This window comes from Ovis canadensis, chromosome 7 (genome assembly GCF_042477335.2).
Source record: "Ovis canadensis isolate MfBH-ARS-UI-01 breed Bighorn chromosome 7, ARS-UI_OviCan_v2, whole genome shotgun sequence".
Lineage (NCBI taxonomy): Eukaryota > Metazoa > Chordata > Mammalia > Artiodactyla > Bovidae > Ovis > Ovis canadensis.
The window spans coordinates 86995586-87015222 of NC_091251.1; the positions used below are offsets into that span (position 1 = coordinate 86995586).

The 19637-nt window shown below is 38.8% G+C and overlaps 2 protein-coding genes across 11 annotated transcripts in view; one reads left to right on the top strand and one right to left on the bottom strand.

The window, feature by feature from the left end:
- ZBTB25 (zinc finger and BTB domain containing 25) overlaps positions 1–19637 on the bottom strand; it is a 63507-nt gene that overhangs the window by 26789 nt on the left and 17081 nt on the right. For 5 of the 10 annotated variants that reach the window (XM_069596783.1, XM_069596780.1, XM_069596782.1 and 2 more), the window contains 3 exons: positions 15968–16002; positions 10939–11002; positions 5526–5621 (listed from right to left, as the gene is read on the bottom strand). In XM_069596783.1, the coding sequence (XP_069452884.1) occupies positions 5526–5621; positions 10939–11002; positions 15968–16002 (195 nt within the window). Of the gene's footprint in view, positions 1–5525; positions 5622–10938; positions 11003–15967; positions 16003–16840; positions 16935–19637 lie in introns of those variants that run through there. The other 5 variants (XR_011258305.1, XM_069596786.1, XR_011258306.1 and 2 more) reach the window with 4 other exon arrangements.
- Positions 63–6355, top strand: AKAP5 (A-kinase anchoring protein 5). The gene is made up of 2 exons (XM_069596790.1): positions 63–720; positions 3308–6355. The coding sequence occupies exon 2, from the start codon at positions 3571–3573 to the stop codon at positions 4855–4857; it is 1287 nt and encodes a 428-aa protein (XP_069452891.1). The 5' UTR covers positions 63–720; positions 3308–3570; the 3' UTR covers positions 4858–6355.

A 19637-nucleotide genomic window follows, 5' to 3' on the forward strand; every position in this document is an offset into this window, starting at 1 on the left:
AGCTGGGTTCCTGGGTTCCGAACTCGACGGCACACACATTGCATCATTTCTACCCGCCTTCTAGACGTTTAGGGAGAGAAGAGCCTACTGTATCTAAGGTTCTGAAACCCATTGGCCGTGAACCTTGATATCCAAAACTTTCCCAGGAGTGGGTTTGGGTGTAATGAAGTTTTTGTTTTGTCTTTCTCTTTCTCTATCAATTCATATAATGTCATTTTCTCTCCAAACAAGGTTCACTGCAAAGTTTTGAATCCTACTTTTAAAATGTGCTGTATGCTGTGACTTAAATATTCAGTGGGGGGATTTATAATGGGATGCCTGTCATTTAAAATTGGATTTAACTACTTTGCTCTGAGAAAAAAAGAGGAGGCTTTCGACCCTGGTCCCTTCCCCATCTGCCGGCTCACTCTCGTATGAGGTCGCGCGGCGGGGATTGCCGCCAGGCTGGAAGAGCGACGGTCGGCGTCTCGGCGGCCGGGCGAACTGCTAGATGGCAGGACCTCTGGATCTACTACCCTCACCACCCGCCGCCCCCAGCCCGGCCCCGCCCCGCGCCCGCCCCCTCCACGCGCATTGGTGCTGCCGCCTGTCGGTCCCCGCGCTCTGGGGAGGGGGCGCCGCGGGGCTGCGGTCCCTCTGCAAAGGGCTGCTCGCTCCCGGTGCGACCGTGGCTTCCCGCATGCCCCGGCGTCCAGCCCTGCCTCTGCCAGGGACCCCGCGGTAAGTGAGGAGAGCGAGGAGGTTGCGGGGGAGAGGGTGCGGGTAGGTGTCCGGTCCGCTGATAGCCTGTGTGGCAGAGTAGGCGGGAGGTCCCCGCTTGACCACCCAAGGTGGCCGGGGTGAGAATCAGGAAGGTCGTTTGCCCGCAGACATCTCCAGCCAGAGTGACCCTCATCGGCTCTGTCCGCCCACCTCTTCGTGTTACATCTCCTAGGAGCAGGTGTTGCTGATAGCTTTTTTTCATTCCTTGCCCTTTTGGGGGAAATACGCTGTGGAGTTCCTGGCCATTATCGTTGTGCAGAGAACTTGAAGCTGGGTTACCTGTTCCACGCCCCAGCATTTTCCGTTTTGAGTACTTTCTCCTGCGCTCTGGCTCCTGCCAAACGCACAATCTAGCCGAAGGAGAGACGCCTTCCTCCCGGAGGAAGCTTCGCGGTCCGCACCGGGAGATGGGAGAGACTCACCACTTTCCCCAGAGAGCGGCTGCTTTTTGCCTCTGTGCTTCTCTGCTCACGGGAATATGGGGAGCGGTATTTTCTGTGGCAGTAAACTTGCGGTTCTATCAGGAAATTATAACAGGGACTTTGAGATTGCCGAGGCGATAAAACTGTCTGCGCTGGTTAAGGACAAATCATTTGCAGCTTAGTGTTATGCAAAGTTTTAGTGCCGCTGCCCTGCACCTTCCCCGTTTCAGTTAGGTTTTATGTGGATATCTGTTGTATTTCTTCATCTGATATACATTCAAGTGAGCTTCTCAAGCAGTTGTCTTTGGGCAATCTAGGATAATTTCAAATGATACATTTCTAAACATGGTCAAATTTCAATATTTCTATTGGCTCTACATCCTCTGGTTAATAAAAACTCCCAGGCGCTGAGAATTCACAAGAAGGGAGAAGATTTAAAGAGCTATAATCAGCTGTGGTTCTTGTGTTATGGAAGCATATGAGGAGGGACATTGTAAAAATGTTCATATTTTAGTTTCGTCATTGTTCTAGGATGACTTTGTCTTTCTGTCAGAGGAATGGAGTATGTAAGACCCAACCTAAGGGGATATTTACTTAGATGATGAACTGATTTTGAGAATTCCAGTTCCTTCTGTGGCTCATGGAATCAAGGGCTACCCAAATAAACCTTCAACATTGAAGGATTCACATTAAAAAACAAACAAAAACCAGTACAAAGAAAGAGTCCTTTTGTTTATTTTAGGACATCCATCTAAAATTCATAGGATTTTTGTTAGGTAACCACCTCACATCTCTGTTCATTGGTACCCTCATACCACTCTGTGGATTGATTTTAAAATATACCTTTATATTTATGTCACTAATTAGTTTGCCAATTGCCTATCTTATCAACTTACTTTTGGCTTTCAAATTAGTTCCAGAGCCAAGATAATAAAATACAAAGAATTTCAAAAGCTTGATTTTAAAATAGCAAGAACTCATTCTGAGTCTTGGTTCAGTTATGAGTCGATGGGTTACATTATGGTTACATGACCATTAAGCAGTTTTTAAATTTTTTGACTAGTGAGTCTAGTGCAGATTAGCATCTCCAAACAATTCATTTTTCTGATGAAACTCTTAAAGCCCAGTTTCAGAGGACAAGCTTTGAAAACAGGCAATCTTGGGTTGAATCTGAGCTCTGTTATCAACTAGCCGTATAATCTAGAGCAAGTTACTTAACCTATCTAGGCCTCAATTTCTTCATCTGTAGATGGTGATAGCACCACCGCCTCTGTAATGTGGGAGGATTAGAGATGTATATAAAAGTGCTTAGCACTTCCTAATACATAGGAGTTGCTCAATAAATGTCAACTGTTATTATTCACTCTGACCTTCAACTATGTGCTCATTATAGAAAATGTTTGAACAGCAGATACTTAGAAAAAAATGTTAAAATTATACAAACAAATTTACAAGTAGAGAATGACAGTATGTTAAATTTCCCACAAGCATGTATGAAAAGTAGCACCTCCTTCATGGAACATACATTTTTAGAACAGAAACCTTATGGTATACTGGAAAGAGCATTAGAGAGTCAAAGTCTTCAGTTCTAACTCTGGCTCTGACTTCATCTAACTGTGAGACCTTCAGCAGGCCAGCTGCCCACGCCGGAGTTTGGTTTTTTCACCTGGCCCGACTTGAATAATCTCAAATAATCTCTAAGATCTTTGCAACTTCAGAACTCTTTATTGCATGTAATAAAAAATTACATTATCTTGCTTATCACCCTACTCTTCATTGTTTTTGTTGTTTTTTGTGGTGATGGTGATTTTTGTTTGCTAACTTGCAATTCAGAGAATTACATAATTCATAGAAACAGCACAACTCCAGAATTGATAAAATAATAACAGATCTGCAGAGTAACTCAAAATGAAGTTTTAACAAAGAAAAGAGAGTAAAATAAATTCACACTGAAGTCTTTTGGATAGGGCAAAAATAAACCCCAATTTTTATTCTCCAGTCATTTCAGTAAATTAGTTTATGGGAAATATGCCAGGTAGACTCATATGCATTCAACTGAAATAGTCTCTATAGAAAACAATAGACTGATGGTGAAATAAAATATCCCTCTTTTCTCTTATCAGGTTGCTCCTTAAATAAAACAAAAATCTATCCAGTAAAAGGGCTTTCATGAAGAAATTAGTGAAATTACAAGCAATAGAGAATGTAGGCATTTGTATAACTGGAGAAACCACCTAAAATGACTATATGGAGTAAGACAAAAGGAATGATTACATCTGGAAGAAATTTTACTCAGTGTGATATTTTTGCCCACTTTTTTGTCATAATAGACTGCTAACGAAGAGACGATATAGTTTTCTAGAGAAAGAAAGAGTGTAATGTGAAAATGGAGATCACAGTTTCTGAAATACAAGTAGAAAGCAAGGATGAGACGAGATCAGCAGAAGTTAGACGTCAGGATGAGAGGCAGGAAGAAAAAGCATCGATGCTCTGCTTCAAGAGAAGAAAAAAAGCAGCCAAAGCAATGAAGCCCGAAGCCAGCTCTAAAGCTGCTGATGCAACAAGGAAGTGTCCTCCAGAAGCAGGAGCTTCTGATCAGCCACAGCGCCCTGGCGGGGCCTGGGCCTCAATCAAACGCCTTGTAACACGCAGGAAAAGGTCAGAGTCTTCAAAGCAGCAAAAGCCCTTTGAGGCTAAACTGCAATCGGAAATCAATGCTGAGGATGCTAATCCTTCTAAGAAAAAGGCAAAATCCAGACTCAAGATTCCCTGCATAAAATTCTCAAAAGGAGAGAAAAGAAGTAATCACTCCAAAATCATAGAAGATTCAGACCGCAGTGTCAAAGTCCAAGAGGCTGAAAATCTGGTTACAAAAACTCTTACCCAATCAGATGACCAGACAACAAAGAGCAAGTCGCCCCAGGATGTAAGGGAAGCTGTCTCACAGAAAGGGGATGATGAGGTCTGTGAATCAAATGTGAACAACAGCATAACTTCTCCTGGAGAGAAAGTGATTTCAGTAGAACTTGAGTTAGATATGGGTCATTCTGCTATTCAAACAGGAACTCTAATCCTTGAAAAATATACTGAAATGCTTGAGGAAAAACAAAGCACTCAACCTCAGCAACTGAGCCCATTGGAAGCTTCGGACACAGAACAGGAGCTCCCAGTGGGTTCTGAGATTCCTCCCTCGCCTGCAGTCCCAGATCAACAAATTCTGGAAGAAGCCAGAAATGGTGTCCTAGAAAGTGGACCAGATTGGAAGGAGCATGGAAGTAGAGAGATTGTTGTTGAGGAGAGTAAGCCAAAAGATACTGAATTGAGCCAGGAATTGGATTTTCAAGAAAATGAGATCACTGCAGAAAAACCCAAACCAGAAGAAAGCAAAAGAATGGAGCCAATTGCTATTATTATCACAGACACTGAAATCAGTGAATTTGATGTTAAGAAATCTAAAAATGTCCCTAAGCCATTCTTAATTTCAATTGAAAATGAGCAAGTAGGGGTTTTTGCTAATGACAGTGGTTTTGAGGGTAGAACTTCAGAACAATATGAAACACTCTTAATAGAAACAGCTTCTTCTCTTGTCAAGAATGCTATCCAGTTGTCTATACAACAGCTTGTTAATGAAATGGCCTCTGATGATAATACAATAAATAATCGTCTACAGTGACAATTTCTAGATCATGGGAGGGAAAAACAAAAGCTTAATGGTTAATTATTTTACATATTTGTGGCATTTCTTTTTTCAGCAACAAATGAGAGATTTAGCATCTGGAATTTAACCCAACACAATTCCAACCTAGAAGTCAAGTGCTGAAGAATTAATCAAGTTATAAAACCCTCCCTACCACTGAAATGCAGCCACTTCTGGATTGGAGGAAGTCAGTACAAACTGCAATGAAAAGTGACATCAGGGGAGTTGCTAAAATGGTTTCTGGAGATCAGAGTGCTTGGGAGAAGATACATTTAATGAGTACTTGCAGTATGCCGTAAGCTCTTTCATGTCCTCTGATGTCACAAAGCCTGGTTTCCTTTGATAGTTCAACACTGTGTATAGGTTAATATTGCATTCTGTTTTCAACAACTTTTTTTTACAGTGTACTTTTATGTTATTTGAAATGATGAATATGGTGAACTATTTTTGTGAATGTGTGATTTATAGAAGTAAGACTACTGCCTAGGACTTACACTCCTAGGCAGTAGCCTTACCTCAAAACAATACTGCAAACCAAAAAAAATATATATATATAGTTTGATTAAACATGAGTGGTTTTCTAGCCTTGCTCAAGTTCCTTACAAAAGCCATTCACAAATTACTTCAAACAGGCAAGTAATTACCTTGTGGAAACAGGGAGTGCATTTTCCCTCTCCGTCTTTCTTCTACCCCAGATAGACTTCTGTAAATCCACTTGTGCAAGATCACCTGCTGAAAGCCTAAAAAAAGCAACAACAAAAACAAAAAGTGGAATATTATTTTCCATCCAGGAGAAGACAAACTTCCCAAGTAACAAGTGATCACAGGTAACACAGGATTCATCTTGCAAGATTAAATCTCTGGAGACTATATTCATCAATCTTTCCTTGAAGAGGGGAGAGTGGATTCAAAGCCAACCTGGCAGTAAAAGTCCTAGGAAATCACAATCAATTCAGTTCAGTTCAGTTGCTCAGTCGTGTCCGACTCTTTGCGACCCCATGGACTGCAGCACGCCAGGCCTCCCTATCCATCACCAACCCCTGGAACTTATTCAAACTCACGCCCATTGAGTCGGTGATGCCATCCAACCATCTCATCCTCTGTCGTCCCCTTCTCCTCCCGCCCTCAATCTTTCCCAGCATCAGGGTCTTTTCAAATGAGTCAGCTCTTCACATCAGGTGGCCAAAGTATTGGAGTTTCAGCTTCAACATCAGCCCTTCCAATGAATATTCAGGACTGATTTCCTCTAGGAATGGACTGGTTGGATTGTGATTTATTAGGAAATCACAATAATTTCATGAAAATATTACTCATGCTTGCTCAAGAATGAGCCAAACACATAGCTGAATAGAAAGTGGAAAGTTATTACTAAAGTACATTATATTTTAAATGCTAGTATTCCCTCATTGTGCCTATGTGTTGAGAGACACCAGTAAACATTTTACATGAATATTAAACATTTACTTTTTCATCAGTACTTAGTCCAGCTAATCCCTTACACAAAAAAATGAACTTAATATAGCAAGAAGGGCTAGTGTTTTATTTATTTAAATCATCGATCTCAGTGATAGCCATATTTTTTGAAAAAAGTAATTGTTTCAACCTTTCCTTGTGTGAAATGGCCATAAGACTGCAATACACTCCCTACCTCACAGGTCAGGGTTCACATTGTACAGTCCCCTATTGAGTAACAGTGTCACTCTGAAAGTAGATGAAATAGCAAGGAAGTTTCACTTGAGTTGTAAGGTACTTGTTAAAGGTATTCGTATGTTCTTAAAGAAAAGAATGTACGTTAGATGATTTAAAACGATCTGGTGACTTCCTGCATTATTTATGGATTGCATACAGAAAGTATGTGCTAATTTGTCCCTTAGAGTCTAGTTTCTTCCTTTAAGTACCTATTGAGACCTCTGGCAGAAAATGTGACTTTGGAACTGAACCAGATAACAGATATTATTAGCAAGATTCTTTGTTGAAGTGTAAAAGTATTTCCCCAGGTTTTCCTCCCTTCATGCTTATAACCTTGTGGGGAGGGGAGCGCAGGGAAGGAAACTACCAGTCCTTCAGTTTAGCAAGATGAAAAGTGGATCTTTCAAAACATGACCCAAGAGATCAATTTCTTTTAATTATATAATTCTTAAACAAAAGACTGCTAAGTCATCCTCCCTAAAAATACTTTTAAATTCACTATATGTGGTGCTAATGGACTTGGACAGCTACCAGCAACTACATATTTAAAAGTGAGCAATTTTTTTAAAAACTGACTAAAGTTGGTGCGTTTTACAGTTTTGAAGAATCCTGCCTTCATTTACTGCAAGGATGGCTCAAGCCAATATACTTGATTGTAAGTTTTTAGTAATTTCTCATGAATGAGCAAAAAGTAGAGCACTTACCAGTTACTGAAAATATTTTCAAGTGTTTAGGTATATTTATTTGGGAGTTTTAAAAACATGTGAGATAAATATGTGTAATGAATATTTTTTAAGACTAAGTAGTCCTAGGTTTCTATTTTTTTTCCCTTTGTGGTGTAATACATATTTGGTTAGAATGTATTATAATTGAGTGTTTTTGTGATGAAATGTGTACTTTATTTGCATTCATTCTTAAATGGTTTCTCCTCAATCTTTTCTATTGAGAATATCTGGTGAATTAAGTAAGTAGGATTCCAGTTTGAAAAAGGAATCCAGAAATGCACTGGTCTCAATCTGATTATTCTGCTACATGGCCAAATTCTACTACTGTGAATTCTAAGATGATGTCAATTGTTTTGCTCTTATAGAAATAATCAAGAATCAGATGACTTAGGAGTCTTTCATAAAATACTTTTTATTTTAAGCAATTTGACCTTATATGTAAGACATGAAGTGAATGTAAATAGGTTCTTATTCAATTCACATCCACTTGATAGTATTAAAATATCACAAAATGCAATTTAATAACACATTAATTTTCCTTTAAATTTGCTGTGGTATAAATGCTTTTAATGAATATTCATCAATTAGCTGGGATTCAGTTTCTCTTGAACTCAGAATTTTACAAGGCTAGTTGGTTTATCAGATGATTTTTCAGCACGTTATATTCCCCCTTTTGAGAGTTGTGTTATTCAGTTTGCTTTACAACAAGAATAAGAAAATCCTCCTCTATTTTGTGTAGCACTAGCCACTTAACATTTTCTCAAAGTACTTTACAGGGTATAAAAATAGTCCCTGGTAACATTTAAGTAAAGGCAGCAGGAAACAAAAGAACATTCAAGTCGAAATTAGGTTCCCTGCCACCTCCTCCACCTCAAAGAACAATAAGCATGTGGCACAAATGGAGTTCTTCAGAAAACTGTCTGCATAATTTTCTTTGAAGATAATCTATTTGACAGCACAAAGTTTGTGATCTTAATTGTTCTACTATTTAGTGAAGCCTTAGACACTCGATTGATGTATTTTTGAGCGAATACGTTATTTCACCAGTATGTGTGACTCACCTTCCTGCTAAAGGCTTTTAGAAATACAGATTGTGAGAGGGCACCAGTCCAATCTGGCTTCTGCAAAAATTCCAGAGTTAACTTCATCTGTAAGTTTCTAACTTCAAGTTGCCTTATTTTTTTTATAGTTTAAGAATTAATTTGAAGGGGGAACAGTTTACAGAATTTTTAACATAATTGTTAGGTTTCAGAATCCCATTGTTTGAAAAGATCATTTTAATGTCAACTTTATTCAGATGTGTGAAGTCTGCTTTTTAATTTCACCTGATACTCAATACATTAGGGGTGGACTTCTCTGCTGCCCTTTCTGCATTTTTAAACATCTTTATTTAAGGTTTAGAGTTCTTTAGGTTAAAATTCCTGTGATGTTTTATTGTGTAACTTAGTTTCTTATTATACAGAATTCAAATTTTCAGTATATAGTACATTTTATGGTACATTTTTGAAAAGATTATTTTGTAATCCTTAGTTAACAAAAAATGTAACAGAAAGCAACTACTTAAATTTAGGTTGAACTCAGTTTATTCAATGTTTTGGGTATGACACATCCCAAACACTGATAAAGGGGACAGGCTGTCTGCCCTTGAAAAGCCCAATCTGGGAAACAGCAGCAACTGAAACTGGGACAGGGGTTAAAGAAAGAGCCACAGGGACGCAGCACTGTGATGCACTGCGGAGGAGACGAAAGAGACAGGAATTCATTTTGCCAGGTGTGGGGAGATGGTCATATAAACACACGGGCAGCTGGTCATATAAATAGAGGGGCAGCTTGATAGCATTTGGTTTCTAAGTAGTTTTAAAGTATATTCTTTCTGATTTGTGAACAGGTGCAGAAGAAAAGCCTGCATAATGTTACATATTTATAGTAGTTCTTTGTCTGTAAAAATGTTAATTGGATGAGCTATTATGAAAGCAAAAGTTCTAATTTGTATTTCTCATTAAAATTAGTACTATATTACTGTGGATCAGATGCAAATATTAAAGACTCTGTAAAAGTTTTAATCTGAATTAATATATGTACTGAATATTAATATAAAATAAATGTTATATTGGTTCATGTTTATTTACCCAGGTCTTTTAAGAGAAACATGGTATAGTACATTAATTTCCTAAAACCATAAAGATCACAGATTGAAACTGAGTTAGCACCATCAAAAGTTTTGCTCTGCTGAGTGTTGGCCAGATTTTATGATGACATGCCTAAAAGAGCCCACCTCCAGGAAAGAGAAAGAAAACACCTTGAACTTGAATTCAATTTCACTGAAATAATTCCACCTAAAGGACAATTCTGATTTTGATGCCATCTATGAACCTGATAGAAGCACTTGTTTTCCTCACCTCTTGCTGTTCTCAAGTTGCTTTTTCTGTATTAAGTGACACATTGTTAATAATCTGTATGGTTACCAAATAACTAAGCAACCTTGATGCAAAAAAAAAGCTTATTCAGATGGTGCCTGCTAAAGCTGGATGTTTCAAAAGTTCTGTGTTTACTAAGACACCAGTTTTCTTCCCTAAACATTGACAGCCCTGTTTTTCTGAAGCACAGACCAATGACAATAATTAGGCTCTAGAAAAGAATGTGCTTTCCAAACCTCGGGATCAATTTAAAGTTGATAACATCTTAAAAGTCCTAAAACTAAACTTTGTTCTGAAGTAAAATGTCTTGTTAATGTACACTGTACATAGGGTATTTAATATTTCATGCTTTGTGGAATTAAAATTTTTTATTAAGTCACATCTTTCTAACTTAAGAGAATAGGACATAACCTTTTGCAACACTTGTCCTCACAGGCAATTCTGCCCTTTATGCTAAATCTGGAGCCCCCAATCACTTTGTGAAGTACATACCTTTTTTTCCCTGAAGCTTGAGATCATTGGAGGCTAAGTTTCTGAACTTAGGAAAAAGAGTGAATAAATATGTATCTGTACATGAGCACACTATACATTCAGAAAATCCTCAGCAAAGCTGGGCACAGATACCACAAACAGTTAAGAAAAACCTAGGTGAGGGGAGGATGCCTCCTAGGGTGGAAAACTCCTAAACTTAAAACTGTCTCTAACTTATCGTAACAGCAATGGTAGCAGTGTCTAGCAGTTTCTGCATTTTACAAGACCAGATGCACTTTCTTCACAATTTGTTTCATGGCTAGACTCAAATAGGACTTTGGTTTTATCTTGATCTTTGCATGCATGCTAAGTCACTTCAGTCATGTCCAACTCTTTGCAACCCTATGGACTGTAGCCTGCCAGGCTCCTCTGTCTATGGGGATTCTCCAGGCAAGAATACTGGAGTGGGTTGCCGAGTCCTTCTTCAGGGGATCTTCCCAACCCAGGGACTGAACCCAACGTCTCTTACATCTCCTGCATTGGTAGGCAGGTTCTTTACCACTAGCACCACCTGGGAAGGTCTATCTTGATCTTTATGACAGTGCAATTCTGGGGCAGGGATTAAACCTTTCCTATACTTTTCTCAGCTGTAACTGTGGCCAAAAAAACAGGTCTTCCAATTTTGTACTCCTGGGAGATGTTTGTGCATGCTCAGTCATGTCCCATTCTTGGCAACTCCACGGACTATAGCCTACCAGGTTCTTCTATCCATAGCATCTTCCTGGCAAGAATACTGGAGTGGATAGCCATTTCTTCCTCCTAGGAGTGACAAAAGCAGGTGCAGTCATTTGTATACTTGTCACTTGTATACTCAAACCTTTGAATCCCAAATCCATATTGTATCTGCAGGTCACAGGAAGGTCTAGTCAGTACAGTGACAAGTGGGCCTCTGGACCACATCTGTGATCAGTCACAGTCATGACTAATGCAGCTACAGGTGTGTATGCTCAAGTCAATCAAATATCTTCATATATAAATTACAATGCAGAAGTTCCATGTGGAACAGTATAAAAACAGAGTATCACCTCTCCTTTAAACAGGTCAACTGAAACTAGTGTTTCTATCTCCCTATTCAGAATGACTAGTTGTCCTCTGTATAAAGCTGAGATGCACCAAATGCCAAAATAATTGGTCACTCACAATTCAATTCAGGTGAAAAACTCAACCTGAGTTTTTGATCTTTTATCCAGATGTGCCACAGCCTCATCAGCAATTTGTCTGATTTCAGAGTGAATTTCAGAATCACCTTTTTAGTTTCATGAGTTTTTCTCTATACTCTTAATGTCCGCTGCTAAGTCACTTCAGTCGTGTCCAACTCTGTGTGACCCCATAGACGGCAGCCCACCAGGCTCCCCCACCCCTGGGATTCTCCAGGCAAGAACACTGGAGTGGGTTGCCATTTCCTTCTCCAACGCATGAAAGTGAAAAGTGAAGTCGCTCAGTCGTGTCTGACTCTTAGCGACCCCATGGACTGTAGCCTGCCAGGCTCCTCCATCCATGGGATTTTCCAGGCCAGAGTACTGAAGTGGGGTGCCATTGCCTTCTCCAACTCTTAATGTCTAGATGGTGGTTTTTTTTTTTCTGACCCATGGAAGGATTAATAGTGAATGATAATCATTATGGCTCATTAAACTTTAAGACTTTTCTATATTTATCTGGGTGGTCTTAATCTTTTCTTCATTAAGGTGTAATTTACATACAGTAAAATCCACCCTGTTCTACAGGTGCACAGTTCTACAAATTTTAACAGACACATGGTTGAGTCACCTAGGGAGTATTCATTTTTTCTTCATTGTTCTTTATACCACCTGTGTATTTTAATTTCCTGGCTACATAAGTGAAAACTGTCACTTGCTGCAGAAATTCAAAACAAGGGCTTCTTAAATTCAACATTTAAACCAGGATAAGGAAAGACAGGGCTGCTCCGCACAGCTGTGCAAACTGCGAGCCTAAAGCCAGAAGCATGCATTTGGTGAGTGGTGCATGCAATTAGTGTTATTGTGCATAATTTGCGTGGCTCTGCACGGTGGGTCTGAAGCTAACCACCAACTGGAGAAATCTGAAAAACTGTAGTTAACAGTGAAACAGGAGACGTTCAGCATTTTCTAAAGGTGTTCTCCATTTATATGCCTCTCCTCCCAAATTTTGAAATGCTGTGATAGTTGACAGGTACCACTGAGCTCATAGCATGGACTGTGTGCACACACGTAAAAGAAGGGCAGTGTGGGAAATGAGAACTGGTCCAGTAAAAAAAAATCTTTTTGAGAGGCACTCCACTGGAACCTTTGGTCTGCATTTCAAAACCTTTTATCTTATCTCTGCAAACGTTGCATCCTTTTCCTAAAGAACCACACCATAGGTTCTTTAGATTTTCCTCCCTACAAGGAAGGCACTTGGTACAAATGCCAGTTATCAAAAAAACGATTTTTTAAAAATTAGATACTTAACCTACATATGGTTTGGACCAAGTACCATATGGCTTCCCTTATAGAAAAATGTGGCAGAGCTAAATTCATAAGATCTCATTCCTCAAGGGCCTGTTTGGTCCACAAGAATCTAACATGAACCTTCTCGAAAGTGAGTAATAACATAGATCATACAACAGGTGACTTCAGATGATGAAGGCCTCCTTCTTGCACAAGCCTCTTCTCCACTTCCCGAGAGAGCCAGGACCAGCTGTACAGAGCAGCCCTCCCATAGCACTGATATTCCTTCAGATTTCTGACATGAAAGGACACCAAGGATTTCTAGCAGCTTAAAGGAAGATCTTTTATTTCCATTATTTTGATACAAGTTGTTTCAACAGAAAAGTTTCAACATTATATAAACACTGGAAGAGAATTCATCTGGGAGGAAGCAGGTTCATTGACCAAGCTGGTTAATCAGTTGTAAAATAAATGTAAGAGAAGTATTTAGTGATGAGGCACAAAGCCCAAGGATAATAGTACTACTGCAAGCAAAGTCGGTGGAGAGCAAAGGGTAGCCTGCATTCACTCAGCATTGGAAGGCACAAGAACTCTATGAGAGAACTTCTCAGCCTACTCAGAGAATGAAACTGGCTGGAAGGAAGCAAATGAGGATGGAAAAAGAACACCAGCTTAGAAAGTCAGTTGTTAAATCACAGTTGAAAGAAAAAGTAAGTTCCAGAAAATAATATACAGGCTAACCTCACGCTGTGCATATGAAGGAAAGAAACAAAAGGTAAGAAACTAGGGAGTATTTACTCATATGTCCCTGGATTTATCTACTAACCCATCAGAACACTAAAAACTGAGTTTGATGCCTGATAAAAGGAACAAATGTGATTGAGACTAAAATGCCTAAGGCTTAATGGTAAAGAATCTGCTTGCTATGCAGGAGACCCAGGTTGGGAAGATCCCCTGGAGAAGGAAACGGCAACCCACTCCAGTCTTCTTGCTTAGAGGATTCTATGGACAGAGGAGCCTGGTGGGCTACAGTCCATGGGATCACAGAGTCATACACGACTGAGCGAACAACACTTTCACTTAATGTTAAAGACTTACAAGCATCCTCAGAAATTCTTGATATAAGAAGCAAACTAAATGATATTTTCAAGTTATCTGCTGCTAATACAGGTAAATTGGGAGCATCTTGATCAAAGCAGGATGTCAACATATTTCCTATTATGGAATCCTAATATATTACCTATTATGGAATGCTAGGAAGCTTCTCATTGATCATGACTCTATAAAGTGAGACAAAATCCCAAAGGAGCTAAGCACCAAATAAATGTGATTTAAACAAATAGTGATGCCAAATTTAAGCATAAAATTCAGTTCAGTCGCTCAGTCATGTCCGACTCTTTGCGACACCATGGACTGCAGCACACCAGGCTTCCCTGTCCTTCACCATCTCCTGGAGTTTGCTGAAACTCATGTCCATTGAGTCAGCGATGCCATCCAACCCATCTCATCCTCTGTTGTCCCCTTCTCCTCCTGCCTTCTGTCTTTCCCAGCATCAAGGTCTTTTCCAATGAGTCAGTTCTTTGCATCAGGTGGCCAAAGTATTGGAGTTTCAGCTTCAGCATCAGTCCTCCCAATGAATATTCAGAGCTGATTTCCTTTAGGATGGACTGGTTGGATCTCCCTGCAGTGCAAGGGACTCTCAAGAGTCTTCTCCAACACGACAGTTCCAAAGCATCAATTCTTCGGCGCTCATCTTTCTTTATAGTCCAACTCTCACATCCATACATGACTCCCAGAAAAACCATAGCTTTGACTAGAGGGACCTTTATCAGCCTAGTCAAAGCTATGTGAAAGACTTTTAAAAGGTACACTGGTGCCACCTTTTGGCCAAATTAAATATTTATACAAATTACAACTTATCACATTTTAATTTCACAGAGAATTTATTAGGGACACAATTGTTTTTCAAAGATTATATGACTAGATTTTAGACTGTCCTGTTGCTTAACACATCTACAATTTTTAATAATCACATTTTTATCTTTGAAAAGATGGGATAAAGTTAATACAAATAGAAATTTAATTCTTGGCACCACTGACATTTTGGCTGGACAATTCTTTGTTGTGGGGGCTATACTCTGTGCTGTAGGATGTTCAGAGTACCCCTGATTTATCTGCCCACTAGATGCCAGCAGCAACCTTCTTCTAGCCCCACCCAGTTGTGACAAATCCCTCCACACTGCTAAATGTCACCATGATGAGGGGGGATCACCCAGTGTGATAATTAACTTCATGTGTCAACTTGACAGGGCCATGGTATACCCAGAAATTTGGTCAAACATTATTATTGGTGTGTCTCTGTTTCTGAATGAGTTAACATTTGATTCAGTAGACTGAGTGAAGATTTCCTCTCTCATGTGAGTAGCCGTCGTACAATCAACTGAAGGCCTGAACTGAACAAAAAGGCTGACCCTCCTGAGAATAATGGAACTTCTGCCAATTAGCTGGGACAGTGGTCTTTTCCTGCCTTTATGAGTCTCAAGCTGCAAAGTTTGGACTGGAACTACCTCACCCACTCCCCTGGGTCTCCAGCCTGCCACCTGCAGACTTGGGACTTGGCCTCCATATTTGCATAAGCCAATTATTTATAATCAACCAGTCAATCAATCTCTTTCTCTCCCTTTCTCCCTCTCTCACAAACACAGACACATACACATTCACCCACAGTGTGGTTCTGTTTCTCTGCTGCTGCTAAGTCGCTTCAGTCGCGTCCGACTCTGTGCAACCCCATAGACGGCAGTCCACCAGGCTCCCCCGTCCCTGGGATTCTCCAGGCAAGAATACTGGAGTGGGTTGCCATGTCCTTCTCCAATGCATGAAAGTGAAAAGTGAAAGTGAAGTCACTCGGTCGTGTCCGACTTCTAGTGACCCCATGGACTGCAGCCCACCAGGCCCCTCTGTCCATGGGATTTTCCAGGCCAGAGTACTAGAGTGGGGTGCCATTGCCTTCTCCATCTGTTTCTCTGGAGAACCCCAATTAATACATCCTAGCTAAGAATCACTGTTGCAGATTCCGCTACTGGAGGAATAGTAAAAAGGGAAGAAAGAAAGGAGCAAAGCAAGAAACTTCCAGGAAATTACTAGATACTATCTTTCTTTCCAGAGATGGCAGCTGGGAAGCACTTGATGAGGACACAACTTTTCTATTAACACAGATTACTGTTGACAAGAATTGAACCCACTGATGCACTTTTTGCATCACACATCCAAAATGTTACCTGATACAGAGACTACTTACCTCAACACTAGGAAGACAACGTTTGGCAGACATTGCTGTAAAATAAGAACACATTCTATAAGCTGAGCTAATAAAAAGTTTTGTTTATGATCAAGCCACATTAATTTATTTGTTATGACAAAATACATGAAATTCACTGTTTTCATTCCAAATGGAGAATACAAAACTTTCTGAAAGAATATTTCTGAAGCAAACTCACAATACATTAGATGGAGGAGTTTAAGCATACAATATATTGTTGATTTCAGTCTCTTGTATTATATGTTACTATGTGTTAGTAATACTTTGAAGATTTCTTCAGGGGGCCTTTTCATTGTACAGGTTTTGGGGTTTTTTTTTTTGCCTGTGCCACATAGCTTGTGGGATCTTAGTTCCCCAACCAGGGATCAAGCCCAGGCCCTCAGCAATGAAAGCGCAGAGTCCTAACCACGGACAACCAGGAAATCTCCCTATTCCTTTTTTTCCTGGTTTAAATTTTTTAAGTCCAAGTTTCTTTGAAAGAATTTTAAGTTGATATTTGATTTAACCTGACTAAATGACTATTTGGCACAAAACAGAAGAGTTGATGACAGTCCATCAATTGCACTGGAACAATATCTACTAAGTAATCAAGTGTGGACAGATACACACTGGAGCACAAAGGATTCTTCAGGTCTTGAAGACAAAAATCACAGTTTGTAATTCCTTACATTTAAGACAGACAGGCTAAGGACTGTATAATCTTACCAGTCTTCAGAAAGTCCAACCATACAAATACAGAAGTACAGCAAAGAATAATAATTTACAGATTTCATTCTTAGGAATTTAAAAATTAATTATAATAAAATACCACAGAACTACATTTAGTTTAAAACATACAAAGATACAAGTTACCTTATGAAATTTCTTCACATTGCCTATTTTTTATCTCAATTAGACAAAAAATGGATACTTCTCAAGGATCTGAGTTACAACATCAAGAATTCACCTGTGCAAATAAACATCAATGGAATTATACATTTTCCAGACTATCTTTTCCCATGATTAATAAGTATTTCCTTCAGTTTTAAGTGAAGCCTGTTCCAATACTATTTTGATAGAACATAATAAATTACTATGTTATTATCCCTACTCTATTCCCTGTCTCTATCTACTTTTTAGATGATCTACATCAAAGAAATGAAAATGGTATTTTCTCCACTGTTTTTGTTTATTTTCCTATATATAAACAATATGTTTGGGGGAACTTTCAATAACATTGAACTTGGAAAGTTTTCATTCCCAATAATACCAAAGAATTACTATCTTTCTTGTTAAAGGTTAAAGATAAATACTTAGGATTAAACTAAGGTAGAGTAGGAATTCTAGCAACTCTGCTGTTTCTAGAGTGTTTGTAAAAAGTAAAAATTTTGCCAATTAATTATTGAGTATTAAATAGTACATGACCGCTTCTGAAGACATTCTAGAATTTATGAGTTGAAATACTAAAGTTAAAGGTTTAGCTACATAAAAAATGCAGAATGTAATTTTCTTTATATGGTTGGTTTTCTTAAGTCTTTATTGAATTCGTTACAGTACAGCTTCTGTTTTTATGTTTTGGTTTCTTGACCCATGAGGTATGTGGGATCTTAACCCCCTGCATTGGGAAGTGAAGTCTTAACCACTGGACCGCTGGAGAAGTCCCTATATGGTTGGTTTTTATCAGTAATACTGATATAACTTACCACAGTTTTAAGACAAATCCTCACAACACCCCTGTGAGGTAGGGATTGCTTTCACACATTTTACAGATGGGAAAGTGAATAATAATTCAGAGAAAGAAATAATAATTTCAAGAGATAAATCCAGAAATGTTGGTTTTCTTAAAAGGCAGACTGCACTTATCAGATACTGAGTTTAACAAGATGCTAACAAGAACAAATACTGCGTCAGTTTTCCTCCAGAAAAACAGTATATGTGGCATCTAGAAAAAAGGGAAAATTCTAAGCGGATCCAAAGAGGAACTGTCTGTTTAGGACTGCCTGACACACTAAGGAGTGCGCAGCATTTCCAGTTTTAAGAGTCTGACAATCATCATGCAGACCACACTATATGGCTAAGATGGCAGCTCCATTTCATAAATGATGTAGTCAGAATTAGAGTGTTTGGCTGGAGGAACCTTTTTATACAAGGTAGATTTTCTTACGAATCATGTCTTTAAAAATATTCAGGGCACAATATTAGTTATAAAATAATTTTTACAATATTCTTGTTGAACAAATGAAAAAGATAAAACTGGAATCATTCCCCATACCACTACTCACTGGCTCTCTGGAACCCAGGTTTGGGGATTTTTTCCTATAAAATGGAGTATTCATTTTCCCACTTCCTGATACAGACATAATACTATGAAGATGAAGGGAAGAACACTTGCTTTGAATTCCTAATATTAAAAGGAACCCTATGACTAAGAATAAAAATACAGTTAATCACTCCTTCCTTAACACTCAACAAAGTAGATAAATGTCTGCTTTAAGTTAATGTTGTCTATTATGGATAGTCAGCCAAAAGCAAACTCTTGCCTCATCCAGACTTTGCCTTGAACTGCTGTCCTACCCACAACTCATATGCACCCTAAATCCCACCCTTTAAGCTATACATACTTTTTGTGTCAAGGACCAATGACTGAGCAAGTAGGAAAGAAAACAAAACAGAAAAATCAAGAAAATTTTTATCTAAACAAGAAAAAATAAAATTTTACTTGAAGGAGGCTAGGGAATATATCCAGAATAGCCTAAGATACATGAAATCAATGTTAATATTTGTGTTCACCTTATGTGATGGTCACTGAGGACAGCAAAAGTTTGAATAATTGCTGAAATGCTGTAAGAATATGATTAGATGAAGTTCTGATACTAAAGAGCAATACATTTGTTGTAACTACTGACTGATACAATTGACTCTGTATCAATAACTACTTAGATTTTGTTCTTAGCACGTTAATCCTGACCCCATGAGGCTTCACATCTTTGTCTAGGACAGAAGTTCAACCACCTTAGATAATGCCCATTGGTTTTCTTCATTCACTTCTTAAGAAAAACTTACCACTTCATAATCTACCTGAACTCACTGATAACTCAGAGAAATCACTGCACCCTTAAAATGAGATGGATTTCTCTCTGAGCTCCTTCCTGACTAAACTCAGACACTTAAGGAACTCTGAAGTGTGCAGTCATCAGAGAGATTAAAGAGCTTTTGTATCCAATTAAATCCTAAGCTGTAGAAACCAAATTTATTAAATTTACTAAAATACTTGTGAGAGTTAGAATTTAACAGGGGAACATACAAAAAAGACGAGGGTGTTCTAAAGCCTCTCTCTTTGGTTATTCTTGACTATCTAGGATTTAAAATTTAAACATATCAGAAACAATTTAGATCTATCCTCTGTGGTGAAGTTTGACCAGCTTTTTTCCAGCTACACACAGCAGAAGAATCTGTCATTTGGTCCATCAGTTTTAATTTTTCTGGAGTTTTAGCTTTGTAAGTTTCACTATTAGAAAGGGGAATTAAGTTGACTCACAGAGGGAAGGCTGGTCATGATTTTTAAACATAGTTCTAGTACACTGACTGTATCTACTCTGCTGGTTTTATGTACCAGAAAAAATGAAATCTGTGCCACTGAAAAAGTACCTTTTCAGTTTTTTGTTAGAAA

What these genes read in the sequence shown, in the direction of transcription:
- AKAP5 (XM_069596790.1), top strand. Translation starts at nt 3,571, where the DNA reads ATGGAGATCACAGTTTCTGAAATACAAGTAGAAAGCAAGGATGAGACG.